Here is a 20,987-nt window from a genome sequence, read left to right as displayed (position 1 = left end):
TGTAGTTCACCCAGCATTCTGAGCCGTCATCTTTAGCAGAATAATTAGCCAACCTAAAGAAGAGAGCCCTTTTTTTTTCCTTTTGAATTTTTGAATTCCTTTTTTTGAATTTGCTTTTGAATTTTTTCCTTTTACTTTGTTTCACTGACTGTAAGGAGCCATCAGTTGTAAGGTATGCCTTTATGTACCAACAGGAAGGTGGAGGAGCTTAAAGTTATATAGAATGCCATCAATTATAAGATTCAACCCAATTTCAGAGATGTTAAAATGTTGGGAGGGTGAGAGAAAAAGGAATCTTACAATCAATAAATTGTACTACATGTCTATATAATACATACATAGAGTTTTAGGTGGGTTTTGATCATAATCATAATTTTAAAATATAAAGAAGACTATATTAAATAAATCATTCTGCCAAACATTATACAGATTCTTTAATTCTAGAAGTCTAGATAAGAGAGATTATGTAGTCAGCAATTTTACACATGAGAAAACTTAATATGCGATCACCCAGAGTACATGTAAACTAGCAATTGATTACCTGGTTTACTAAAGTGTCTTAAACTTTACAAAAGAGATCATAGTATTATTCTTTTAAATATCTATCATTAGAGTATCTTGTATGATATATTTTATATGGTGTTTTTCAGGATCACCTCATTTAACATATGATAGAGAATGACTTGGCATTTAGGTGAGTTAGTAGTCCAAACAAAGTACGCCCAGACACATCTATAATCGTCAAATATCATGTTAACTGTTATATGAAATTTTAAAAGAACATTGTTCCTGCCTTTACAGAATTGTCACATTCTACCTTTGGACAGTTTACCCAAATGTAATGTACAGTTTAAGGTTGACTGGGACTTGGTGAGAAGGAAATGACACAAAGGAAATGCAGTGAGACAGTCCATGAGCTTCCTCCCTCCGGCCACACAGAGGCATGCCTTGCTCCAGGGTCTGTCTTAGCTTTCATCATACTTGGTGCTAGAATTCACATCGGGTCATTGTTGAAAGGCCAAGCTGAGTTGCTAATGTGTACATTGCTGAGTGGCTCTGGACTGCCTGCTGCTTTGGGCTCTCTTAGGAGGAGGGTGCAACTGGGCATCTACCAGTAGGTGGTCTTGAGGTCCAGGGTCACTCAGCCTGGAGTGTGTCTTCCAGGGGCACAGTCGAGCGTTGGGTGGGACCTGATCACAGTGCACCACAGCCATCTTGATTGAACCTCACCTGCAACTTGGAAAGGAGAGGCACAGCAACCCGGGACCAGCTTGGTGGGGCCGAACAAGCCTGTGGATGGATGTAATGTCAGCCGCTGTAAAGCAGGAAGATGAGGAGGGCAGGGAGCCAGATGAATCTTTGGGTGTTTCTGTTTTGGAAGATTGTATCACAAATGTTTCCTGCTTTGGGTACCATTATTGCTAATAGTGGAAATTTACCTTTGCAGAATGTTTTCAGCTTTTATCAAAGTGCTTTCACAGACCTGTAATCTTGCCTTTCAGGATAATCCTGAAAGGAGTGAGCTGAGTGCAATCACCCCATTTGACAGACTAGGAGAATGAGGCTCACAGATTCTGAGCAACTAACCCTAAGGTCACTTATTATTGGCTCTTACTTTTTCCACTGTACTGTGTTGCCAATGCTTGACTCAATATTTATTTCCAAATTGAGCAGACATATAGTCTTGTTTTCCAGCAGCTGCTGCTATCTTTAGGAACTGTCAACATTTTGTCACTTATATATGTATTTTTTTTCCCTCCAAAATCACAGGCATAACTTTTGCTCAGTATTGAAGAGAAAAATAAGCAAAACCAAAACACTGTTCCATTGTAATGTATCAGGTTACATTACTCTTCTCTGTTAGGTTCTGGAAATGTCCACCCTACCTTCTTTAAACTTCAGTCACCTTCCCTGCTGTAGCTGTTTAGGTGTCTTGCAGTAAACCAAATACAAGTCCAGGCAGGAGTGCAGGGTTAGAGCAAGTTAAACAAGAGTCGCCAGTGTTGTTAGTTGTTGACATAGGATTTGTTGGTGCTAACCATGAATGGCTGGTTTTCTAATTTTCATTTTGCTGGAGAGCTTGTTCTGTTACTGTGTGGCTGCTGCTCCTGTGTTCCTTCCTGTTACAGGTCCTCTCCATTTCTTTCCAGATAGGGGCTTCACATTTGTCTAGCAGTTTCTTTCTCCAGGGCAGAGAGTATGTGTATGTTCATGGTTTTCATAGGTGTAAATTTGGACCTATAGTTTTCTTTTAAAGTAGATTGGAAATACAAAGATAAAGCATTGCGTAAGGATGTGGGATAATTACTGTGGGCAAAAATTAGAGTGAGCAGAACAGACACAGTTGAACAAGCAGTCAGGGAGTAGGCACCCTAGTCCAGACATTGCCCACAACCTCACTGTGGAGTTTTCTCAAATCCCTTAATCTTCTGGACCCCCTGGTTACCTTGTCTTTGGGACAGAGTTGCATTACATGATTTCTCTCATCTTTTTAGTTCCAAACTGAATAAACTAGATTCTCCTATATAAAGGTAGTTCAGTTCAGTTCAGTCGCTCAGTCGTGTCCGACTCTTTGTGACCCCATGGACTACAGCACACCAGGCCTCCCTGTGCATCATCAGTTCTCGGAGCTTGCTCAAACTCATGTCCATCGAGTAGGTGATGCCATCCAACCATCTCATCCTCTGTAGTGCCCTTTTCCTCCTGCCTTCAATCTTTCCTAGCATCAGGATCTTTTCCAGTGAGTCATTTCTTCACGTCAGGTGACCAAAGTTTTAAAGTTTCAGCTTCAGCATCAGTCCTTCCAGTGAATAGTCAGGACTGATTTCCTTTAGGATGGACTGGTTGGATCTCCTTGCAGTCCAAGGGATATGAAGGTAGGGTGTCTGGCAAACCTTCCAGTGGTAAAGAAGATGAACTAAGTGAGTTTAAATCCTGGTCATAATTTTATGATTATTGGGAATTGGATGGAAAGAGATAAAAGTGATTGAACTTTCTGGCAGTTATAAAATTATCTCAAATCCACTGCTGTTAGCTAACTTTTTAAGCTTGGCTTCTAATCTTACTCACCATTGCATGCCCGACACCTAATTCACTGCATAATCAGCATGTTGTATTTTGAGAATACTTTCATAAAAAATTGATAGGCTTCTTGACTTGACCTATTTATTTACTTTATTAGGGCAAATTAACCATGTCTCATAACAGCTTTGAAATTCAGGACATGTAGGAACAAGTGATATGCAAGACAGAAAGAAATTTTTGAGGTGAAATTTGATGGTAGATACCGAGCTGATACTCTTTATTCTTCAACCCAGTGGGTGGTGTTTCTGAGTTACAGATTCAATAGAGGGGGTTTTAATTATTTGAATTTAATTTCAAGGGGAGGAAAGAAGTCATTATTTGTGTTTAATAAATAAACTACAGAAATAAAAGCAGAAAATAAAAGTGATATGATGAGTATCTTGACTATTCAAATTACTTGAGACTTCCATAACATTTTATGGTGTTCTGCATCATGAATTTTTCTAAAAGACAGATATGGCTTCTCTTTTCAAAAAAAATAAATGCAAACTCCCAATTTTTCATGCAGTTTGAGGGGTTTCGTGGGCTCCATTAGGTTGATACAGCCTTGTCTTTTTCCTTATCTGGTGGCTCTTAATCCAAATTCCCGATAGGAAAAAACCCTGGATGTTAAGCCTTAAAAGTCCTTAGAAATAATCTAGACCAGTGTTACTTCAACTGTGGTCTTTAAGTCAAGGGACTATATCAAAACCAATATTTAAAAGAAAAGAATAAAACAGAAAATATCAGTGTTTCATAACATGCTAAGCATAAGTTTTGTTTTGTAACCTGTCTTTTCATTTGTGTATAGATCTGTGTGTTTATGTGTGTCAGTACTAGGTCTGAAGACAAAAATAGATTTCTTATTGTGGATTGAGGATAAAGTTTGAGAAACACTCATCAATTCTGGATGAACCTCTTCACTGTGTAGGTGCTTTAAAGGCTAAATGATTTGTTCAGACACTCTCCCTGCCTACTGTGCCAGCACTCACGCACACATAGACGCACACAGAGCTCTCATTAGTAGTGGCTAGCCAGGACTGAACCAGACTATTTGATTGCTAATTGTGCTGTACCACAGTGCTAATTTTTTGAAATATAACTGTGAGGTAGATTATTTTTAAAAATTAAGTTGTTCATCTGTTCCACACTTGGCATTTTTTTAATCCTTTATTTTTCCCACTAATTGTCTCTTTCATCACCCTTTAAAATAATTGGGGCTTGAGCTTCTTTTCCTGAGTATTGAAAAGTATTTTGGGGCCTCCCCATTGGCCCTCTCAATCTGCACATCTGAATCATAGAATCTGACTCTTAGGGGCTAATCAGAATTTCAGAACAAGACATGAAGGTTCAAAATGAAGTTATTTTGAATTATTTGTCCATTCATTTGAAAATTGAATGTGACGTGTGCCCCAGATGTTGATACCGGATCGCTGAGAAGACCTTATAACATTCCCTTAATCATCTGTATGAGGTTTTCTCAGACTTGAATGTCATACAAATGACTTGGAGGGTTTTGTTAAAGACGCAGATTCTAATGCAGACCCTGCCGAGATCTTGGTTTCTAGCAGCCACCCAGGAGATGCTGCTGCTGCTCCCTGGACCACATGTGCAGGCGCAAGTACCATATATTAACTGCCTCATTATCGTGATAAGAAGAGGGAACTCTCAGTGAGCTTTTGTCTTAGTTTTATTAGCATTTTCATGCCTTTCCAAATTGGCTACAAAAACTAAAATGTCTTTCTTGTTTTTTAAAAACTGGATTAGTTTTTGTAGTGAAAGACATGCCTTTAAAACAGCCATGCCCCTCAGTCCCCACATTCAAGAGTAAGGGCAAGGCCCCTCTTTGCAGCACTGTTCTAGGTGGTTCCAATTTAACACACATTTCCAAGCTTCTCTGCAAAACTCAATTTTCTAAATAAAGGGCATTTTCTAAAATATTATATAATTTTCTTTCTTAAATTATTACGTGCGCTTTTTCCTTTATTCTAGCCACATAAGAGCGGTGTTTTTTTGTAGGCACAGGTGAAGGCTGTTGAACTATATGCAAAAAATGAATAAAAACCACAAAATTACATGCTTGTGTCTGCCTATTATACTTTTTCTATTTTGTCCTTCCAGCTGCTGTTAAGTCTGTCTCAAAAACCTTCATTTCCTTTCCACTCTAATTGATTACTTCTGACCTAAAAAGCCAGCTACTAGATTTGTTAGAAATACGCAGGGAATTAATCCCAGTCAAAAGGAGCTCCCTGTCGTGGAGCCTTTCCTGGGAGGGTGGTGGTCAGGAAGTACAGTAGCGCTTGACCCTTGAGAGAAACTCTTTGGCTCTAATTATATTCTGAGAAGTCAGCTCTGATAGGAACTCACTTGTTCCTTCTCTGTGCCTTTCTCCGTGTGTTTTGCTCCCTCCCTCCCTCTCTCTCTCTCTCACACACACTCTGTGGTGAAGTGTGTTTGCAGGCAATTGGAAGCGTGTGTGTGTGTGTGTGTGTGTGTGTTCACCCTGTGACTGAGGAGGCGGTACACGTAGTACAAAAGCGGCGCCTCAGGGTCTGTACGAACCACGGATGAAGAACCTGTGCTGAAGACCATGGTTCTCTGTGCTCACAGTCTGTCCTGCAGTTTCTTTGTAAACAGGTCTGAGAATGCTGACAATAAAGAGGGCATTCCTTGATTCACTTAGTGATTCAGAGTCCCAGGGGTTTAAAGTCTGTTTTCCAGCGTGCTCTCTTTAGCAGATGGTCGGTTATAACAGCAATTGAAGGGCCCGTTCATTGGACCCTCACTGTCCGGCGCTCACTGTTCGGATGGCAGTGGTGCAGCCCCAGGCTGTGGTCCTGAAGGGGCGGCAGATTGGGGCCGCCCTTGGGAGCAGCGAGAGTGCCGAGCTTCAGTCTCATCAGTCCCCCTGGAGGGACCTGTGCATGTGTGGAGCCTGTCCTTACTCAGCAAAGCTAGAAACTGTAAGAGGATTCACGTCCGTGAAAACCACACAGTAGTTGGTATTATTCTGATTCAAAGCAGAGGGAACCTGTTTGCATCTTCTACACAGCATCAGAACATACATCATTTTGGATAGCCTTGTTAATGACTCTGTGTTAGAATTTGTGGATTATATTCTTTAAAATTGTGATGAAGCTAAATGTAACCATACCATTTAGTTTGGATTTTTCGAAGTTCTGAACAGGGCCCCATTTCACATATTTTTAGTGAGTTGTAACCTTTAAATGCTGATTACCAGATTGGTCTCATTTGAATCTTATTTTTACATCCAGGATATGTCTTATGTTTCAGTGCAGCTAAGCCTGCTGGTATCATTTTAGTCTAATTAACAGTATTTTGTGATCTGGGACTCCTATCAAAGTTCATTATAGGAGCTAGAAAACACTGGGAGGTAAAATGAACACATGACCTCATCTCCTGTTTTGCACTAGACTCTAACTCGCATTCAAAGAGACTAAAAATGAAAAAAGAAAAATTTCATTCTTTTATTACATTAAGCTCTAATAAATGTGTTTAATATGACTTTTCTATGTATAATCCCTTTTAGCTGGTAAAATGGAAGGCTTTGTTTGAAGTACTAGAAACTAAATGCTGCCAGGAGAAAGATTTTACTAGAAACATAGAGTAGATATCAGTCCCTAAAGCTTTGTTAATTGATCCTGCTTGTTTAACTGGGGAAATAAAAATGCACATCTGCTGAAGAGAAATCTGTGGACATAAACGCTTCCTGTTTTCAAATATGTTTCATAGGTGTTTATCTTATTTAAATGTACAGTCATATAGTAGCCAAGAGAATGCAACTGCTGTTCCTTTAACGTCAGAACTATGCACGCTACAATAGGTGTCACTGTTTGGCTTGGTCCAATCATGGTTGGTGACTTCAGCTATTGGCTCCGAGCACTGGCTGTCTGACTCCATCTGCAGGGCTGTAATACCTACTCTCCTCCGGTCCATTCACCACACAACTTCAGCCGGCTGAACAGACTCACGCAGCTCCAGCACATCTTGATAACCTATTTCAGAAAACAAGCACTACGGCTCTCTCTGCCTGTCGTCTCCTCTCAGTGTAGCATTTTCAGGTGATCTAGGAAACTGGGTTATTTTTATGAGCAAATAAGAGAAACAGGAATCATGGTGGGGATGTATTTAACAGACCCCGTACTGGATAAAACTTAAAACCAGTGTCTCATTCAACATAGTAAAAAGGTCACCTTGCCCGCCTGAGAAAAGAAGCAAAAGATCAGCTTTTTGGTTTCTGTTCTCATCTCAGTTCGTGCTAGCCTCTTTTCCCTGATGCTCGCACCGATTTGGGATATCTGGCTATAAAGAGAGACCTACTGTACTCATGGTAGATGACAAGGAAAGGAACATGAAATGTCTCACCTTCTTCTTGATGCTTCCAGAGACGGTAAAGAACAGGTCCAAGAAAAGCTCGAAGAAAACAAATCCCAGCAGCAGCAGCAGCAGCAGCAACAGCAGCAGCAGCAAGTTGCCTCCAGTTTGTTATGAAATAATTACCTTGAAGACTAAAAAGAAGAAGAAGATGGCTGCTGATATATTCCCCCGAAAAAAACCAGCGAACTCCAGCAGCACCACTGTCCAGCAGTACCATCAGCAGAATCTCAGTAACAACAACCTTATTCCCGCCCCAAATTGGCAGGGGCTCTATCCCACCATTAGAGAGAGGTAAGTGCCGGGCCAACATATTTACTTGCAAAGTTTTCCTGTGTTGAAGTTTCTGCTTTTGCACAACCTGTAATATATTTTAACATAAATCTGTGTTTCCTCTTTTCCCAGCAGCTTTATTGGTAATGGAAAACTGCCTTGTATCTTTTCCAAAGCAGTACAGCTGTTTTCCTCTTAGATAAAAATGTTTTTGTAAGCTGTAACATTTAAGTGACAGGGTTGTGTCTTTGGGTTATAGGAGATAGAAACCTCTTATTTGTCCTTAAGTCTAAAAAAAGTTTGGATAACTTTTTTTTTAAAAAAACTTTAGTTACTTCCATGTGTTTGCAGTGATTGCAAATGCAGTTGTATAGTTGGGAACCTTTATTTGTACTTTTATCCCGAAGTTGCTCAATGGTTGTTTATCTTGTGAATCTTTCCTGGGTTTTTTATGTTGGGGAGGGGGTGTTACAATGCTGTGAATTAATGAATTGCCTCTGTTTATAGAAATGCGGTGATGTTCAATAATGATCTGATGGCAGATGTACATTTTGTGGTTGGGCCACCAGGTGGGACTCAGCGGTTACCAGGACACAAAGTAAGCAACAGCTGCATTACTGGTTTCGCCCTGGGCTCTCCACAGAGGGACCCTCTCCCTGAGCCCACAGCGGGGGCTGGGCAGCTTGCAGGCAGTGCTTGGTTTCCCCCCCATCGCAGAGCAGGCACGGCCTCTCCAGAGGGCCTTGGCCATGCTTAATTTTTTTTTTTTTCTTTGTTGCCTTCTACCCTGCTTTATATCCCCCACAAAAACATGCCCTCTTCGCTCCCCAGTCATGGAAACTTGTTGTGATAGGTTTGGAAAGTCATATGTTGACCCTTCTCCTAGAAATCAGTTAGATATGCTTTTATTTATTTTATAATGAGGGACCTTGTGTATTAATCTGTGAAAGCCTTGATAATTAGCAGCACAGAAACTGGTTTGCATGAACTTCTGTCTTTTGCTTTCACAGCCAGATCCACTGGACCTTGGCTTTGGCAGTAGAGCAGGTGTTAGGTGCTCCGTGTCCACTAAAGCTGATCACTTTAGAGTTGTTTTTCTGGAATGATTTGCTGAAAATGTTTTCAATTTGGTGCATGAAATAAGATTTCCCTTTCTCCACAGTACGTTTTAGCTGTTGGGAGCTCTGTGTTCCATGCAATGTTTTATGGAGAACTTGCCGAGGACAAAGATGAGATCCGTATACCAGATGTCGACCCTGCTGCTTTTCTCGCCATGCTGAAGTAAGCATCACACGTATGTTTGGAAAGAGTTTGTTTATGTTGTGTTTTCTGCTCTGCTGGCTTCACAGTTAAGTATAACTTCCACGTAATACAAAAGAGAGGCCGATGAAGAAAGAGGGTGCTGCTTTACCTCATAAATGTTTTCAAAGAAAACTCCTGTGCGTCTTTCCATGGAAAGCATGTGGAATGAAGCAGGCGTTTCTAATCACACCTTGGTGTGGGATTTGGGGGCAAGAGGCATACAGTGATTTCATCTTTAATGACTTATAATTAAAAATAACTTTCTGGTTAGGGATTATCTAATAGAGTATGTTCTCTCTGTGTGTGAAGTCTTTAAAAACACATAAATTATATTTGGTGTCACAATTCCAGAAATTGTATGCATTATTTAAATTCTACCAGTTAGGAGGTTTGTAAGTTTTCTAGGAGTTATTGTCTCCTATCAGCAAATATAAAATTAATTATCTGATCTTGATGCACACGTACATACACATGCTCTCACATAAAGTCATGTACCATTTCTCAAGGGTAAGAAGTATTTGCATTTTGTAGTAAAGAAGAAATTTTTGAAAGATTTGATTAATTTTTATAGTTTTATATGGATTTGTTCAGAAAAACTTTAATTGGTCATTCAGAAATACAGTTATAAGATATACATTTATTTAAAAAATAGTTTTCTATCTCATGAGTCTTTTTCAGAATCCAGTACATGTTAACCAGATAAATAGAATCTTCTTCTCTGACATGGGTTGATGCTGGGTAGTGTTATAGTCTACAGTGTGTGATTGGAGTCCAGTGATTATTCTAAGTGATGTTTAGGTGATTTTTGTTGAGCCTTATTCTAGCAGACCAAAGTGTATCAGAGTTCAAGGTTATGTGCTGCTGTGGGGATGTTGAGTCATTGAAGTGCATGACAATGTTTGTTGAAAAAAAAATTATTCATTGGGTCAAGTTGGACAGTAATCCCACAAACAATTAAAATGTTAATATATATTGTTTTCTGCCTACTGAAAAATAAGTATTATGGTTAATTCCTGAACTTTAAAGTGTTGCAATTCTTTATTTATAGTCTAGTTTTGAAATCCATCTGCTACTCTTTAGAACTTTCACAGTGGGAGAGGTTGGGAAATTAGAGGCAAATGAGCATGTAAAGTACCAAAACATAAACTAATCCACCACTTTCAACCAACAGAGACTTTATGACTTTTGTAATCTCTTAGAGATCTACCTACAGAAACCTATCTTACCTGTAGCAAATTTTGTGTGCTGTTTTTCCCCCTTGAAGTTTGCTTTATATATTTGACATTGTTTCTGTTGCAGAGGGGAATGCTGACACTAGTTTGGTGTTTTGACGTCACTGTAGTCAAGTAGAGTGTTCTGTTGCTGCAGAAATATGTACATAATTAGAAAGCCTGAGTACTAGTCACAAAGTTCCATTTTACTGAAGCCGTTTGATTCATCATTTGACAAGCATGTTTTCTTATAAATTATGTTGCCTAAAATATATCTTGACACAGCTTTTAAAATTATACGTGCAGTCCATGTAAAGCGGCAAGAGTCAGAAATGTAGCAGGTGCCGTTTACTGCCGTGCCATGCTGGGTCAGCACTGCGTGATCACCTGGGCGAGCAGAGGCCAGGCTTGCTTCACCCCTGCGTTGTGGGTGAAGCACCAGTACTACTGAAAAGGGCGTTGTCAGGAAGAAAGAGAAGACTGCTCACTTGCCAGTCCCAGGGTGAGAGCTGCAGAGTGCTGACCGTGCTGCAGAGTCCTCCCACGGTCCCCATGCTCTGGTCAGAGCGTCACTGCTGCGGGTATTTTGTCCAGCAGTCTTGCCATCTTGCCAGTAGCTGTCTTAGTCTCTCAGGGAAGAGTAAGGGCTTCCTCAGAGCAAAAATGCAGCTTCCATTTGTGGTTTCGGTCATTTTTCTCATTGCCATCCTTATATTTTTTGTATTTTCTTCCAGAAGCCCTCTAATTTCTTGTTTCACTAAGGAAAACTTAATAGCAAGTTGCTAAACACCTTGGCTAGAAATTTTTTTTAAATTATGTTTATTAGTATGTATTTTTCACCTGTGTGCAGTTCTCACTGACTTATCTCTTGGTCAACGATAGAATATGAAAGAAGCAGATGGCTTCTACCTTGACATACCATCCTGGGAGATTGCCACTGTCCCCCAAAACAGTAAGAAGTGTCTCCTGAAATACAGATGCTTCACAGAAGCACACAAATAGTGCATATTTAGAGTTTCTTACTTTGTCTTTTAATTAAATATATCTGGAAATAATGTATTCTTTAATTCTGAAGGTGGAAGGAATGTGTGGAGAAGAAAGAATTTAGAGTTTTTTTTAAAAAAGCAGATACAAAGCCTGCGTTGGATTCTACATAAAGTTAACTGTGAGATAGCATCAAGCATTGAAGCCCACACTTAAAAACCCATTGAACTTGGGACTACTTGAAAAATATCTTTTTAAGATCAGATTTTATTTTGTGCTTCAGGGAAGTCCCAAGTTAAAAGCATCGATGCAATCATTGCTAACATTATAAAGATATTTGTTTCCATCTGAATGCACAGAAAAATTTTTAAGTAAAACTATATACATATATTTCTCCTAAAACATGGAGATTATTTTTAATTAAATATAATACAGTATATATATATAATAGAATTTTGCTATTTTTTCCCTAATATTAACTAACTGTCTGATCTCAGTCCTTTCTCAAACAGTTCTCGAATCTTCGATTTTTTTTTTTCCTTTGAGAGAACAGGGAACATAGCTTTAAAACAGAGGCTAGAATGGTTACATGAAGTTAATGTCTTTAATTATACACACTTTCTACTAAATTAAAGTGTTTATGCATGTATTTCAGATGTTGCTATAATGTCTAATCATTTTTGTAATAACTGTCACATAAGACGATTTTCTTGGAACTAACTTGAAAGTAGTTGCCTCTTTTCTTGCTGGACAGGCTCATTTGGTGAAAATTCCATTTACACGCCGGACTCTTTTGCAGATACATCTATTGTGATGAAATTGACTTGGCTGCTGACACGGTCTTGGCTACTCTTTATGCTGCCAAAAAGTACATCGTCCCTCACCTCGCCAGGGCCTGCGTCAATTTCCTGGAGACCAGCCTGAGCGCCAAGAACGCCTGTGTGCTCCTGTCCCAGAGCTGCTTGTTCGAGGAGCCAGACCTCACCCAGCGCTGCTGGGAGGTGATCGACGCCCAGGCCGAGCTAGCGCTCAAGTCCGAGGGGTTCTGCGACATCGACTTCCAGACCCTGGAAAGCATCCTCCGCAGGGAAACCCTGAATGCCAAAGAAATTGTGGTCTTCGAGGCCGCTCTCAACTGGGCTGAGGTGGAATGCCAGCGACAGGATCTGGCTTTGAGTATTGAGAACAAGCGCAAGGTGCTGGGCAAGGCGCTCTACCTGATCCGCATCCCGACCATGGCCCTGGACGATTTCGCCAATGGTGCTGCGCAGTCCGGCGTCTTGACTCTGAACGAGACCAACGACATCTTCCTGTGGTACACGGCGGCCAAGAAGCCCGAGCTGCAGTTCGTGAGCAAGGCCCGCAAGGGGCTGGTGCCGCAGCGCTGCCACCGCTTCCAGTCCTGCGCCTACCGGAGCAACCAGTGGCGCTACCGGGGCCGCTGCGACAGCATCCAGTTCGCCGTGGACAAGAGGGTCTTCATCGCGGGCTTTGGGCTGTACGGCTCCAGTTGCGGCTCGGCCGAGTACAGCGCCAAGATCGAGCTCAAGCGGCAGGGCGTGGTCCTGGGGCAGAACCTCAGCAAGTACTTCTCAGACGGCTCGAGCAGCACGTTCCCCGTGTGGTTCGAGTACCCGGTGCAGATCGAGCCGGACACCTTCTACACGGCCAGCGTCGTCCTGGATGGCAACGAGCTCAGCTACTTTGGGCAGGAGGGCATGACGGAGGTGCAGTGTGGCAAGGTCACCGTGCAGTTCCAGTGCTCGTCGGACAGCACCAACGGCACAGGCGTGCAGGGCGGCCAGATCCCTGAGCTCATCTTCTACGCCTGAGCGCGCCCCACCCCGGCGCTCCCGGCTCCCCGCTTCCGGCTCAGCACGGCCGCGCACAGCCGTTGGCGCGGGCTGTCCGTAAGGAACGGAATTTCTTTCAACCTTTTTCGTTATGTACAGGCAAAAATGCACCACTCAGCTTTTAACTGTATGCCGGAAAGCCAAATTCTTAGCAAGGCTTGTGGTTCTTAGAGTTGCCTCTTATCTACCCGGGGAGATTTTGCATTCTTTTCCAACTGCCCCACTGACCCCCCAGTTTAAGAAGATTTTTGGATCACCTCAGATTTCCTTTTAGGCTTTGTTTTGACAAATAGAAATACTCTAAAATAACAGTAGCAATTATTTTTAAACGGAAACCCTCCCTCTCCCCAAACAGATAAACCTCAGTGTACAATTTTGAAAGACATTTTTCTTTATAATAAGTAATAATTTAGAAAGTAGACAGTAGTCATCTTTACCTTCTTATTTCCTTTTAAATATTTTGGGCATTTGCTTTTGGACATTGCTTTATCTTAAATCCTAAATTCCTAAATTTGTTAAATTTTAAACTGCAGCTGTCAACGGAAGGTAAAACAAGTAAGAAATTGGAAGTTTTAGATCATGACTTTTGCTACAAGCAGATCTATAGTCTTTTAGTTTAGAAGACAGGCAGTTCCAGTACAGAGGCTTCTTTTAGAAATAACTAAATTGCAAAACTTTATTGTCAACTAGAGAAAAAGTGCAGGTCTGTTAATTGAAACTAAAATAGTCTCAAAAGGAAGCCTGAAAAAGTCCCACATGACAAATAGTTTAATTGATGGCACATTATAATCCAGAGTTTGAAAAAGTCAAGCTCTTTTCTGCCTGCTTAGCTTCTGATCCCTGCCACTTGCTGGTTTTCAAAAGTTGCACTGTATAGAATTCCTGTTCCCCCGTCCCCATGAAAAGAGGACCAAACGATTTCTTCAGATGAATGGAGTAACAGTTAGTTTTGTAGTCCCACATGTTAATGTAATGAGATACTTTATGCATTGATTTTTTTTTTTAATCTGAACTATATTTTACCTGATCTGCTTTGACCACACTCTCTCTTCTTCGTTAATTATGATTCTGTCCCATTCCTGGACTGCTAGAATCTGGCCTCTGACCATCTGAACGAGCCAATATATGCCTGCAGGGTTTTTAAAAAATGGTCTGGAGTGATAAACTCGATGATACCTTAATGTTCACTGCCTCAGCATCATATCCAGTTCTCTTTTTTTTTTTTTCCATGGATAGTGTAAACAAAGGGAAAAGCTCATCAAAACATTCTCCTTCAGCAAAGGCTTCTGCTGGCTTAGTGCCCGTGACCCTAGTGGTGTCCACTGTGGTCACTCCTAGTTGAAGTATCCAGGTGTTTCTGGGCAACTTTTCTGCCCAATGTTATCCTGAGATGGCTTCCCCGCCACCCAGAGTGTGGTCCCTGGCCACCTCCTGCTCCTGTTCTGTGAGCCCGAAGCTGGCTCTGGAGCAGGGGCTAGTCCCGGGGTGGGTGTGTGCGTGGGTGCCCGTGCGCATGCATGCAGGCGTGCATTGGCTCAGGAACCGTCTCCTCTCGCCCGGCAGCGGGGCTGAGACAGAGGGGCCCCCCTCCAGGCCCACCTGGCCCACAGAGAGGGACTGCCTGCGCTTCCGGGCCACTGCTCCCCCCGTAGACGTGGGCTTGCTGCTTCGGCCGGCTTCCCTGATGGAGAAAAACACTGGATTACAGAAATGTTTTAATCGTCTTTGCCCTTACCTGTGCCTGTTAGCATGGAGGGTCAGAAACTGTTACCAGTGATTAACAGAGGAGTACTCCCAGGACAACCTTCCAAAATTATCTAACAGTTATTTCTTATTAGCAAGAAGACAGATAGTAGTTGTGGCAAACCGACTATGAAACGGAGGTACGTTTTCAATTAAAAAAAATACTGGGTTTTATTTATAAATTATGGTTAAACATTTCAGTAACATAGCTACCTTGCAATTGGTAGACTATAGATTTACCTGATTGGAAAGCACTTATTTATAAGCCAGCGGAGAAGAAACTTTTTAGCACTAATTTCATCATACTAGATTGTTGTTCGGGGAGTGTGATAACCTTGTTTTCAGTAACACCCATGATCAGTGCTCCTATTAGTAGCTGCCCTCCAGAGGCTGGGAAACTGCTGGGTGAGAGCCCCGTGAGATCCTATATACTGGGTATGGAAGAACTTAATTTTATGATAATTGCTGTCCCTTGAAAAAGCAAAACAAAAATCTGTCATCTGATTGGCTGGTGCCAAGAGCTGTGGTATAAATTTGAAGATTGTATTTAAAATAAGAAAATGTTATCTTTTAAATCCTATTCTCCCTTCTGCATTTTCAGTGACATGGAACTAAGGCTAACGTGTTTGCTTTATTTTCTTTGGTAATCTCAAATTTTGTAGCTTTTAAAACTAGAAACCATCGTTCTGACAAGGCAGGCAACTGTAGTGCATAAACACAATTTTATTAAACACTGCCCTGTAGATGCTTTTCCCCATGTATCTGGCAGTCCTTGTTGTCGTTTATATCCTGAGGATAAGGGGAACTAGGCTAGCAGTTCTAATGTAACATTCTTTAAGCATATCTTAATATAGTATTTAAGTAAATGGTCTAATTTCTACATAATTATTGCACTGAACTGTCTTTTTTTTTTAAGGTGTCTAAATAAGCTTGCTAATTCAAGACACTAGCCGGTTGTACATCGGAGTGCTTGAATTCAGGAGCTTACAGCATTATTTATGAAGGAAAAATATATAAATATGAAGTACCTCATGTTGAATGTTATTGTACTGTATTTTTAATGTAACAGTGCAGATCTTGTTAGACACATGAATGTGTATAATCATGTTAAATGCAAATAAAATAAAACCCATTCATATATTTGTCTTCCTTAACATTTTTGTAGGTCCCTTAAAGTAATAAAAAACTCATTCTGGCGTTTTGGCGCCACTTACCTTTTACAGAGATGGTTTTTGCAGGAGCATTTGTTTGCTAAGTTACTCACATATCATTGATCCCTAAAGAAGCAAAAATCCGGTAAAGAATACTAGAATAATGAATGGGTTAATCAGTTGCACTGTTGAAAGCCTGAGTGTTAAGTCAATGCGAGAGAGTGAGTGGATACATTTATGTTCTGGTTACTGAGTTTTGTAGTTGGCTGGCATTCGGATGGTTTAGATGCCTGTAGAGCTCCCTGAGCTCAGTGCTCTTGACAGCAGATCACATCCAGCTTTAGCGTGGCCAGTGCTACTTACTCCTGCTGTTATAATAGCTTACATCTAGGAATAAAGACAAGTGTGACATGACAATGATGGGTGTAATTTTGTGTCCTCAACTGGTTTTCCATTATATTTCCCTATATCAAGTACATTTATATACACACATTTTTTTTTCCACTATAACGTTCTGTTACTTTTATACTAGAGTTTGTTGTGAAGCCCTGTGTATTTGCTTAACTACTTCATCTACCCTTAGTTCAGTTTCTGTAACATACCTGTTCAAAGAATTTTGGAATTATTCCATAGAATAAGAGAACTGGAAATACCCATTCTCATCAGCTTAATTACAACCTGAATTGCAAAGATCTTTAATCCAGCAAAGTCTTAGCTGGTATCTCCTCTCTGGTGCTCTTTAAGCTTAATCCACATGTGTTTGTTTTCAGTATCCCAAGGCAATTGGAAATGATCCTCCTTCATTGTTGACACTCAGGATCAACACTTCACTGAAATTACGCTTTCTTCCCAATTTCACTTTCTTCCCAATGACTCTGACTTCCCTACAAAAGCCATGGACTTAACGTTGAGGGGGGAAAAAAAACTGGAAGGAGAAAAATTATTCCTGAGGAAGTAAATAGCATGAAACCTAGAGGCCAAAACAAGCAAGTGACTCTGAGAACCTGCAGTATCTTCTGTTAGTGAGGGCTGTGTGTGCCTTTGAGGGGCTGCCGTAGAAGATGACTGTGCCTTTTGATTTCTAATCAGTACATTTCAGCATATTTTCTGAGCCATTTACATTTATTGACCAGATACTTTCTTTGCTCAAAACTTCATGTTATCCTCCATTTTTTTAAGAAAAGATCATCTAACAAAACTAAAACTGGGGGGAAATTTCAACAATAAAATCTCTTTGTTTATTTTTATAACTACCCTAAGGGCTGGTGAGAAAAGTTTCTCAACAGTTTGGAAGGTGTAAAGAAAATATTTGTGAGGAAGACAATGGTTGACTTGGTCACATACGCACCAAGCAGTATATGACTCTAGCATCTGTAGATTAGTCACTGAAGAGTCTGGGTACTTTTGCCTAACATGGGCACTCCCTCTGTTGTTTCTTCTCAGCCTTTTTGCATGGGGGTGATGGGGAAGGTACCATTCCTATTTATGCAGATTTTAAATATCCTTATAATGGTAGTTTTCTATTTGCCTATTTACTTAAATGTCCATTGGACAGCAGTTGTACCAGCAGATGCTACAGTTTTATACTTGGCCATCTGAAAAGCCAAATATCAAGAGATATAGTTAAACAAAAAACCCACTATTTACTTTGTCAAATCCATGCTTTGTGTATAGGACGTAGTTAACGTTTCCTGTTAAACTGCTACCCCTGAATCATTGGTTTGTTCCCACCAACTCCAGTAGTAACCAAGCTGAGTGGTAAGAAGAGGGCCTGTGCTTTAGATGGCAGGGATGATTTTTTCACTTCATGCAGCAGCAGTACAGAAATTATTTCAAAATAAAGGTGTATTTTTTTGTTTTTATGACTTTGATGAAGTTTATATTTAATAGACCATCTCTTTTACATCAGTTTATTTTAGAAAAATGAAACTATACCTGGAAAAATTTTTAAATAAGTCATACTAGTGGGCTTGTTAATTTAATTTTGTATTTTTTAACTTATTTTATTGAAGTATAGTTGATCTACAGTATTGTTAGTTTCTGCTGTACAGCTAAAGTCACACACACACATATATATATATATATATGTAAATACACAAATGCCAAAGAATGCTCAAACTACTGCATGATTGCACTCACACGCTAGCAAAGTATTGCTCAAAATTCTCCAAGCCAGGCTTCAACAGTACATGAACCATGAACTTCCAGATGTTCAAGCTGGATTTAGAAAAGGCAGAGGAACCAGAGATCAAATTGCCATCATTCACTGGATCATCAAAAAAGCAAGAGAATTCCAGAAAAACATGTACTTCTGCATTATTGACTGTGCCAAAGCCTTTGACTGTGTGGATCACAACAAACTGGAAAGTTCTTCAAGAAATGGGAATACCAGACCACCTGACCTGCCTCTTGAGAAATCTGTATGCAGGTCAGGAAGCAACAGTTAAAACTGGATATGGAACAACAGACTGGTTCCAAATTGGGAAAGGAGTGCTTCAAGGCTGTATATTGTCACCCTGCTTATTTAACTTATATGCAGAGTACATCATGAGAAACGCTGGACTGGATGAAGCACGAGCTGGAATCAAGATTGCCAGGAGAAATATCAATAACCTCAGATATGCAGATGACACCACAATGGTAGAAAGTGAAGCAGAACTAAAAAGCCTCTTGATGAAAGTGAAAGAGAGTGAAAAGTTGGCTTAAAGCTCAACATTCAGAAAACTAAGATCATGGCATCTGGTCCCATCACTTCATGTCAAATAGATGGGGAAACAATGGAAATAGCGGCAGACCTTATTTCCTTGGGCTCCAAAATCACTGCAGATGATGACTGCAGCCATGAAATTAAAAGACGCTTGCTCCTTGGAAGAAAAGTTAGGACCAACCTAGACAGCACATTAAAAAACAGAGACATTACTTTGCCAACAAAGGTCCATCTAGTCAAAGCTTTGGTTTTTCCAGTAGTCATGTATGGAAGTGAGAGTTGGACTATAAAGAAAGCTGAGCGCCGAAGAATTGATGCTTTTGAGCTGTGGTGTTGTAGAAGACTCTTGAGAGTCCCTTGGACTGCAAGGAGATCCAACCAGTCCATCCTAAAGGAAATCAGTCCTGAATGTTCATTGGAAGCACTGATGCTGAAGCTGAAACTCCAATACTTTGGCCCCCTGATGTGAAGAACTGACTCATTTGAAAAGACCCTGATGCTGGGAAAGATCGAAGGTTGGAGGAGAATGGGATGATAGAGGATGAGATAGTTGGATGGCATCACCGACTCAATGGACGTGAGTTGAGTAGACTCCGGGAGTTGGTGATGGACAGGGAGGCCAGGCGTGTGCAGTCCATGGGGTCACAAAGAGTTGGACATGACTGAGCGGCTGAACTGAAGACACATATATATTCTTTTTTCATTATGGTTTATTACTGAATATTGGGGAATATTTTGTGCTATACAGCAGGGCCTTTTTATTTATCCATTCTATATATAGTAGTTTGCATCTGCTAATCTCAAACTCCCAATCCATCCTACCCCCCACCCACCTTCCCCTTGGCAACCAAAAGTCTGTGCTCTATCTGTGAGTTCTATTTCTGTTTCAGAGATAAGTTCATTTATGTTATATTTTAGATTCCACATATAAGCTTTATCACATGGTTTTCTCTTTCAGACTTGATTTAGTATGATAATCTCTAGGTCCATCTGTGTTGCTTCAAATGACATTATTTCATTCTTTTTTATGGCCAAGTAGTATTTCATTATGTATACACCACATCTTCTTTATCCACTCATCTGTTGATGGACATTTAGATTGCTTCCTTGTCTTTGCCATTGTAAATGCTGCTGCTATGAATATAGTATTTTTTTAATTATCTTTTTGTATCTTTTAGAATTAGAGTTTTGTCCAGATAACTTGCTCAGGGGTGAGATTGCTCAATCATATGGTAACTTTATTTTTAGTTTTTTATGGAAAATTCCGTACTGTTTTCTATAGTGGCTGTACCAATTTATGTTCCCCCCAGCAGTGTCAGGATTCCCTTTTCTTCACACCCTCTCCAGCATGTTGGCCATTCTGACTGATACGAGGTGTTACCTCATTGAAGGCCTTGTTCCTTTTAACAAGAAGTGCTGCAGTAAATCTTCATGACCAGTATACCACATAAAGACTGTTTTGCAAGAAATTAGAAAAGTACAATATTTTGATATGTGGCAGTCTTCACTGTGGCTGTACAATTTGCATTTTCCTTCCTAAACTATTATGTTCAAAAAATAAAAGGAAGATAATAACTATTTAAGGAAGCTTCAAATAATCCTTCAACGCTTGAAATGGAGGGTACCACCTTCTGCTGTATAGTAAAATACATAAAAATATACTTCTGAGATTCTTTACATCTTAGAGAATTTTCACTTTTGTGCTTGCCTTAACCAGCTCCAAACTTAAAAATTTTTCTGTACCTTGTCCAATAGGGCTGAAACAAACACTCAGAACACCTGAGCCTTATCCAGTTCAAAACTCAAGAAAAATTTCAATTCTTAGAATATTTGGAGGCATTAGTGGACTAAAGAATTTTAGTATTGTAGCTTCCCAGGAAAGATAGGTTTAATGCATCTTTCAGAGAATTAACTCAGCGTTCCTTCATTCATTGACCATTCATGGATTCTTGGCTTCATCCCAGGCAGCAAGAGGTGCTAGGAGACAAGTGGTTTCAGCAGCTTCTGGCCCAGTGCAGTGCTGCCCTCCTGTTAGCACCGAGGATTGTGCACTGCTGGCGTCCACCCTCGGAAGTGCTGATTTGGTGGCTCTTGGGTGGAGCCTCAGAAATGGCCTCTCTTAGGAGCATGCACATGATGCTGACTGACAGCCTTGTCCGCAGATCACACTTTGAGTAGCTCCCACCTAAGTGAATGATGATCAGGGAGGAGCCTGTACAGGAATACACCAGAAGTTCTAAGAGGCAGTAGAAAAATGCCTTGGTTACCAATGAGAAGGAGCATCTAGATCAGCCTCCGGTGGAAG

General features: G+C 40.5%; 1 protein-coding gene and 1 long non-coding RNA gene across 7 annotated transcripts in view; one reads left to right on the top strand and one right to left on the bottom strand.

Annotated features, from left to right (window-relative positions):
• The window catches only part of BTBD3 (BTB domain containing 3), a 33,821-nt gene extending 17,859 nt beyond the window's left edge, over positions 1-15,962 (top strand). For 5 of the 6 annotated variants that reach the window (XM_081560848.1, XM_081560849.1, XM_081560852.1 and 2 more), the window contains 4 exons: positions 7,470-7,752; positions 8,239-8,329; positions 8,894-9,012; positions 12,028-15,962. In XM_081560848.1, coding sequence (XP_081416974.1) covers positions 7,610-7,752; positions 8,239-8,329; positions 8,894-9,012; positions 12,028-13,060 — 1,386 coding nt within the window. In that variant the 5' untranslated portion in view covers positions 7,470-7,609 and the 3' untranslated portion in view covers positions 13,061-15,962. Of the gene's footprint in view, positions 1-7,056; positions 7,753-8,238; positions 8,330-8,893; positions 9,013-12,027 lie in introns of those variants that run through there. The other variant, XM_081560847.1, reaches the window with a different exon arrangement.
• LOC145533443 (uncharacterized) lies at positions 6,807-11,219 on the bottom strand. The gene is made up of 3 exons (XR_014074063.1): positions 10,260-11,219; positions 7,450-7,592; positions 6,807-7,079 (listed from the first exon to the last, which is right to left on the bottom strand). It is a non-coding gene; the product is annotated as an uncharacterized LOC145533443 (long non-coding RNA).
• Positions 15,963-20,987: the final 5,025 nt, after the last annotated feature.

This window comes from Giraffa tippelskirchi, chromosome 13 (genome assembly GCF_054371585.1).
Source record: "Giraffa tippelskirchi isolate mGirTip1 chromosome 13, T2T-mGirTip1v1.2.pri, whole genome shotgun sequence".
NCBI lineage: Eukaryota > Metazoa > Chordata > Mammalia > Artiodactyla > Giraffidae > Giraffa > Giraffa tippelskirchi.
This window is presented reverse-complemented; position numbering and strand designations above follow the sequence as displayed.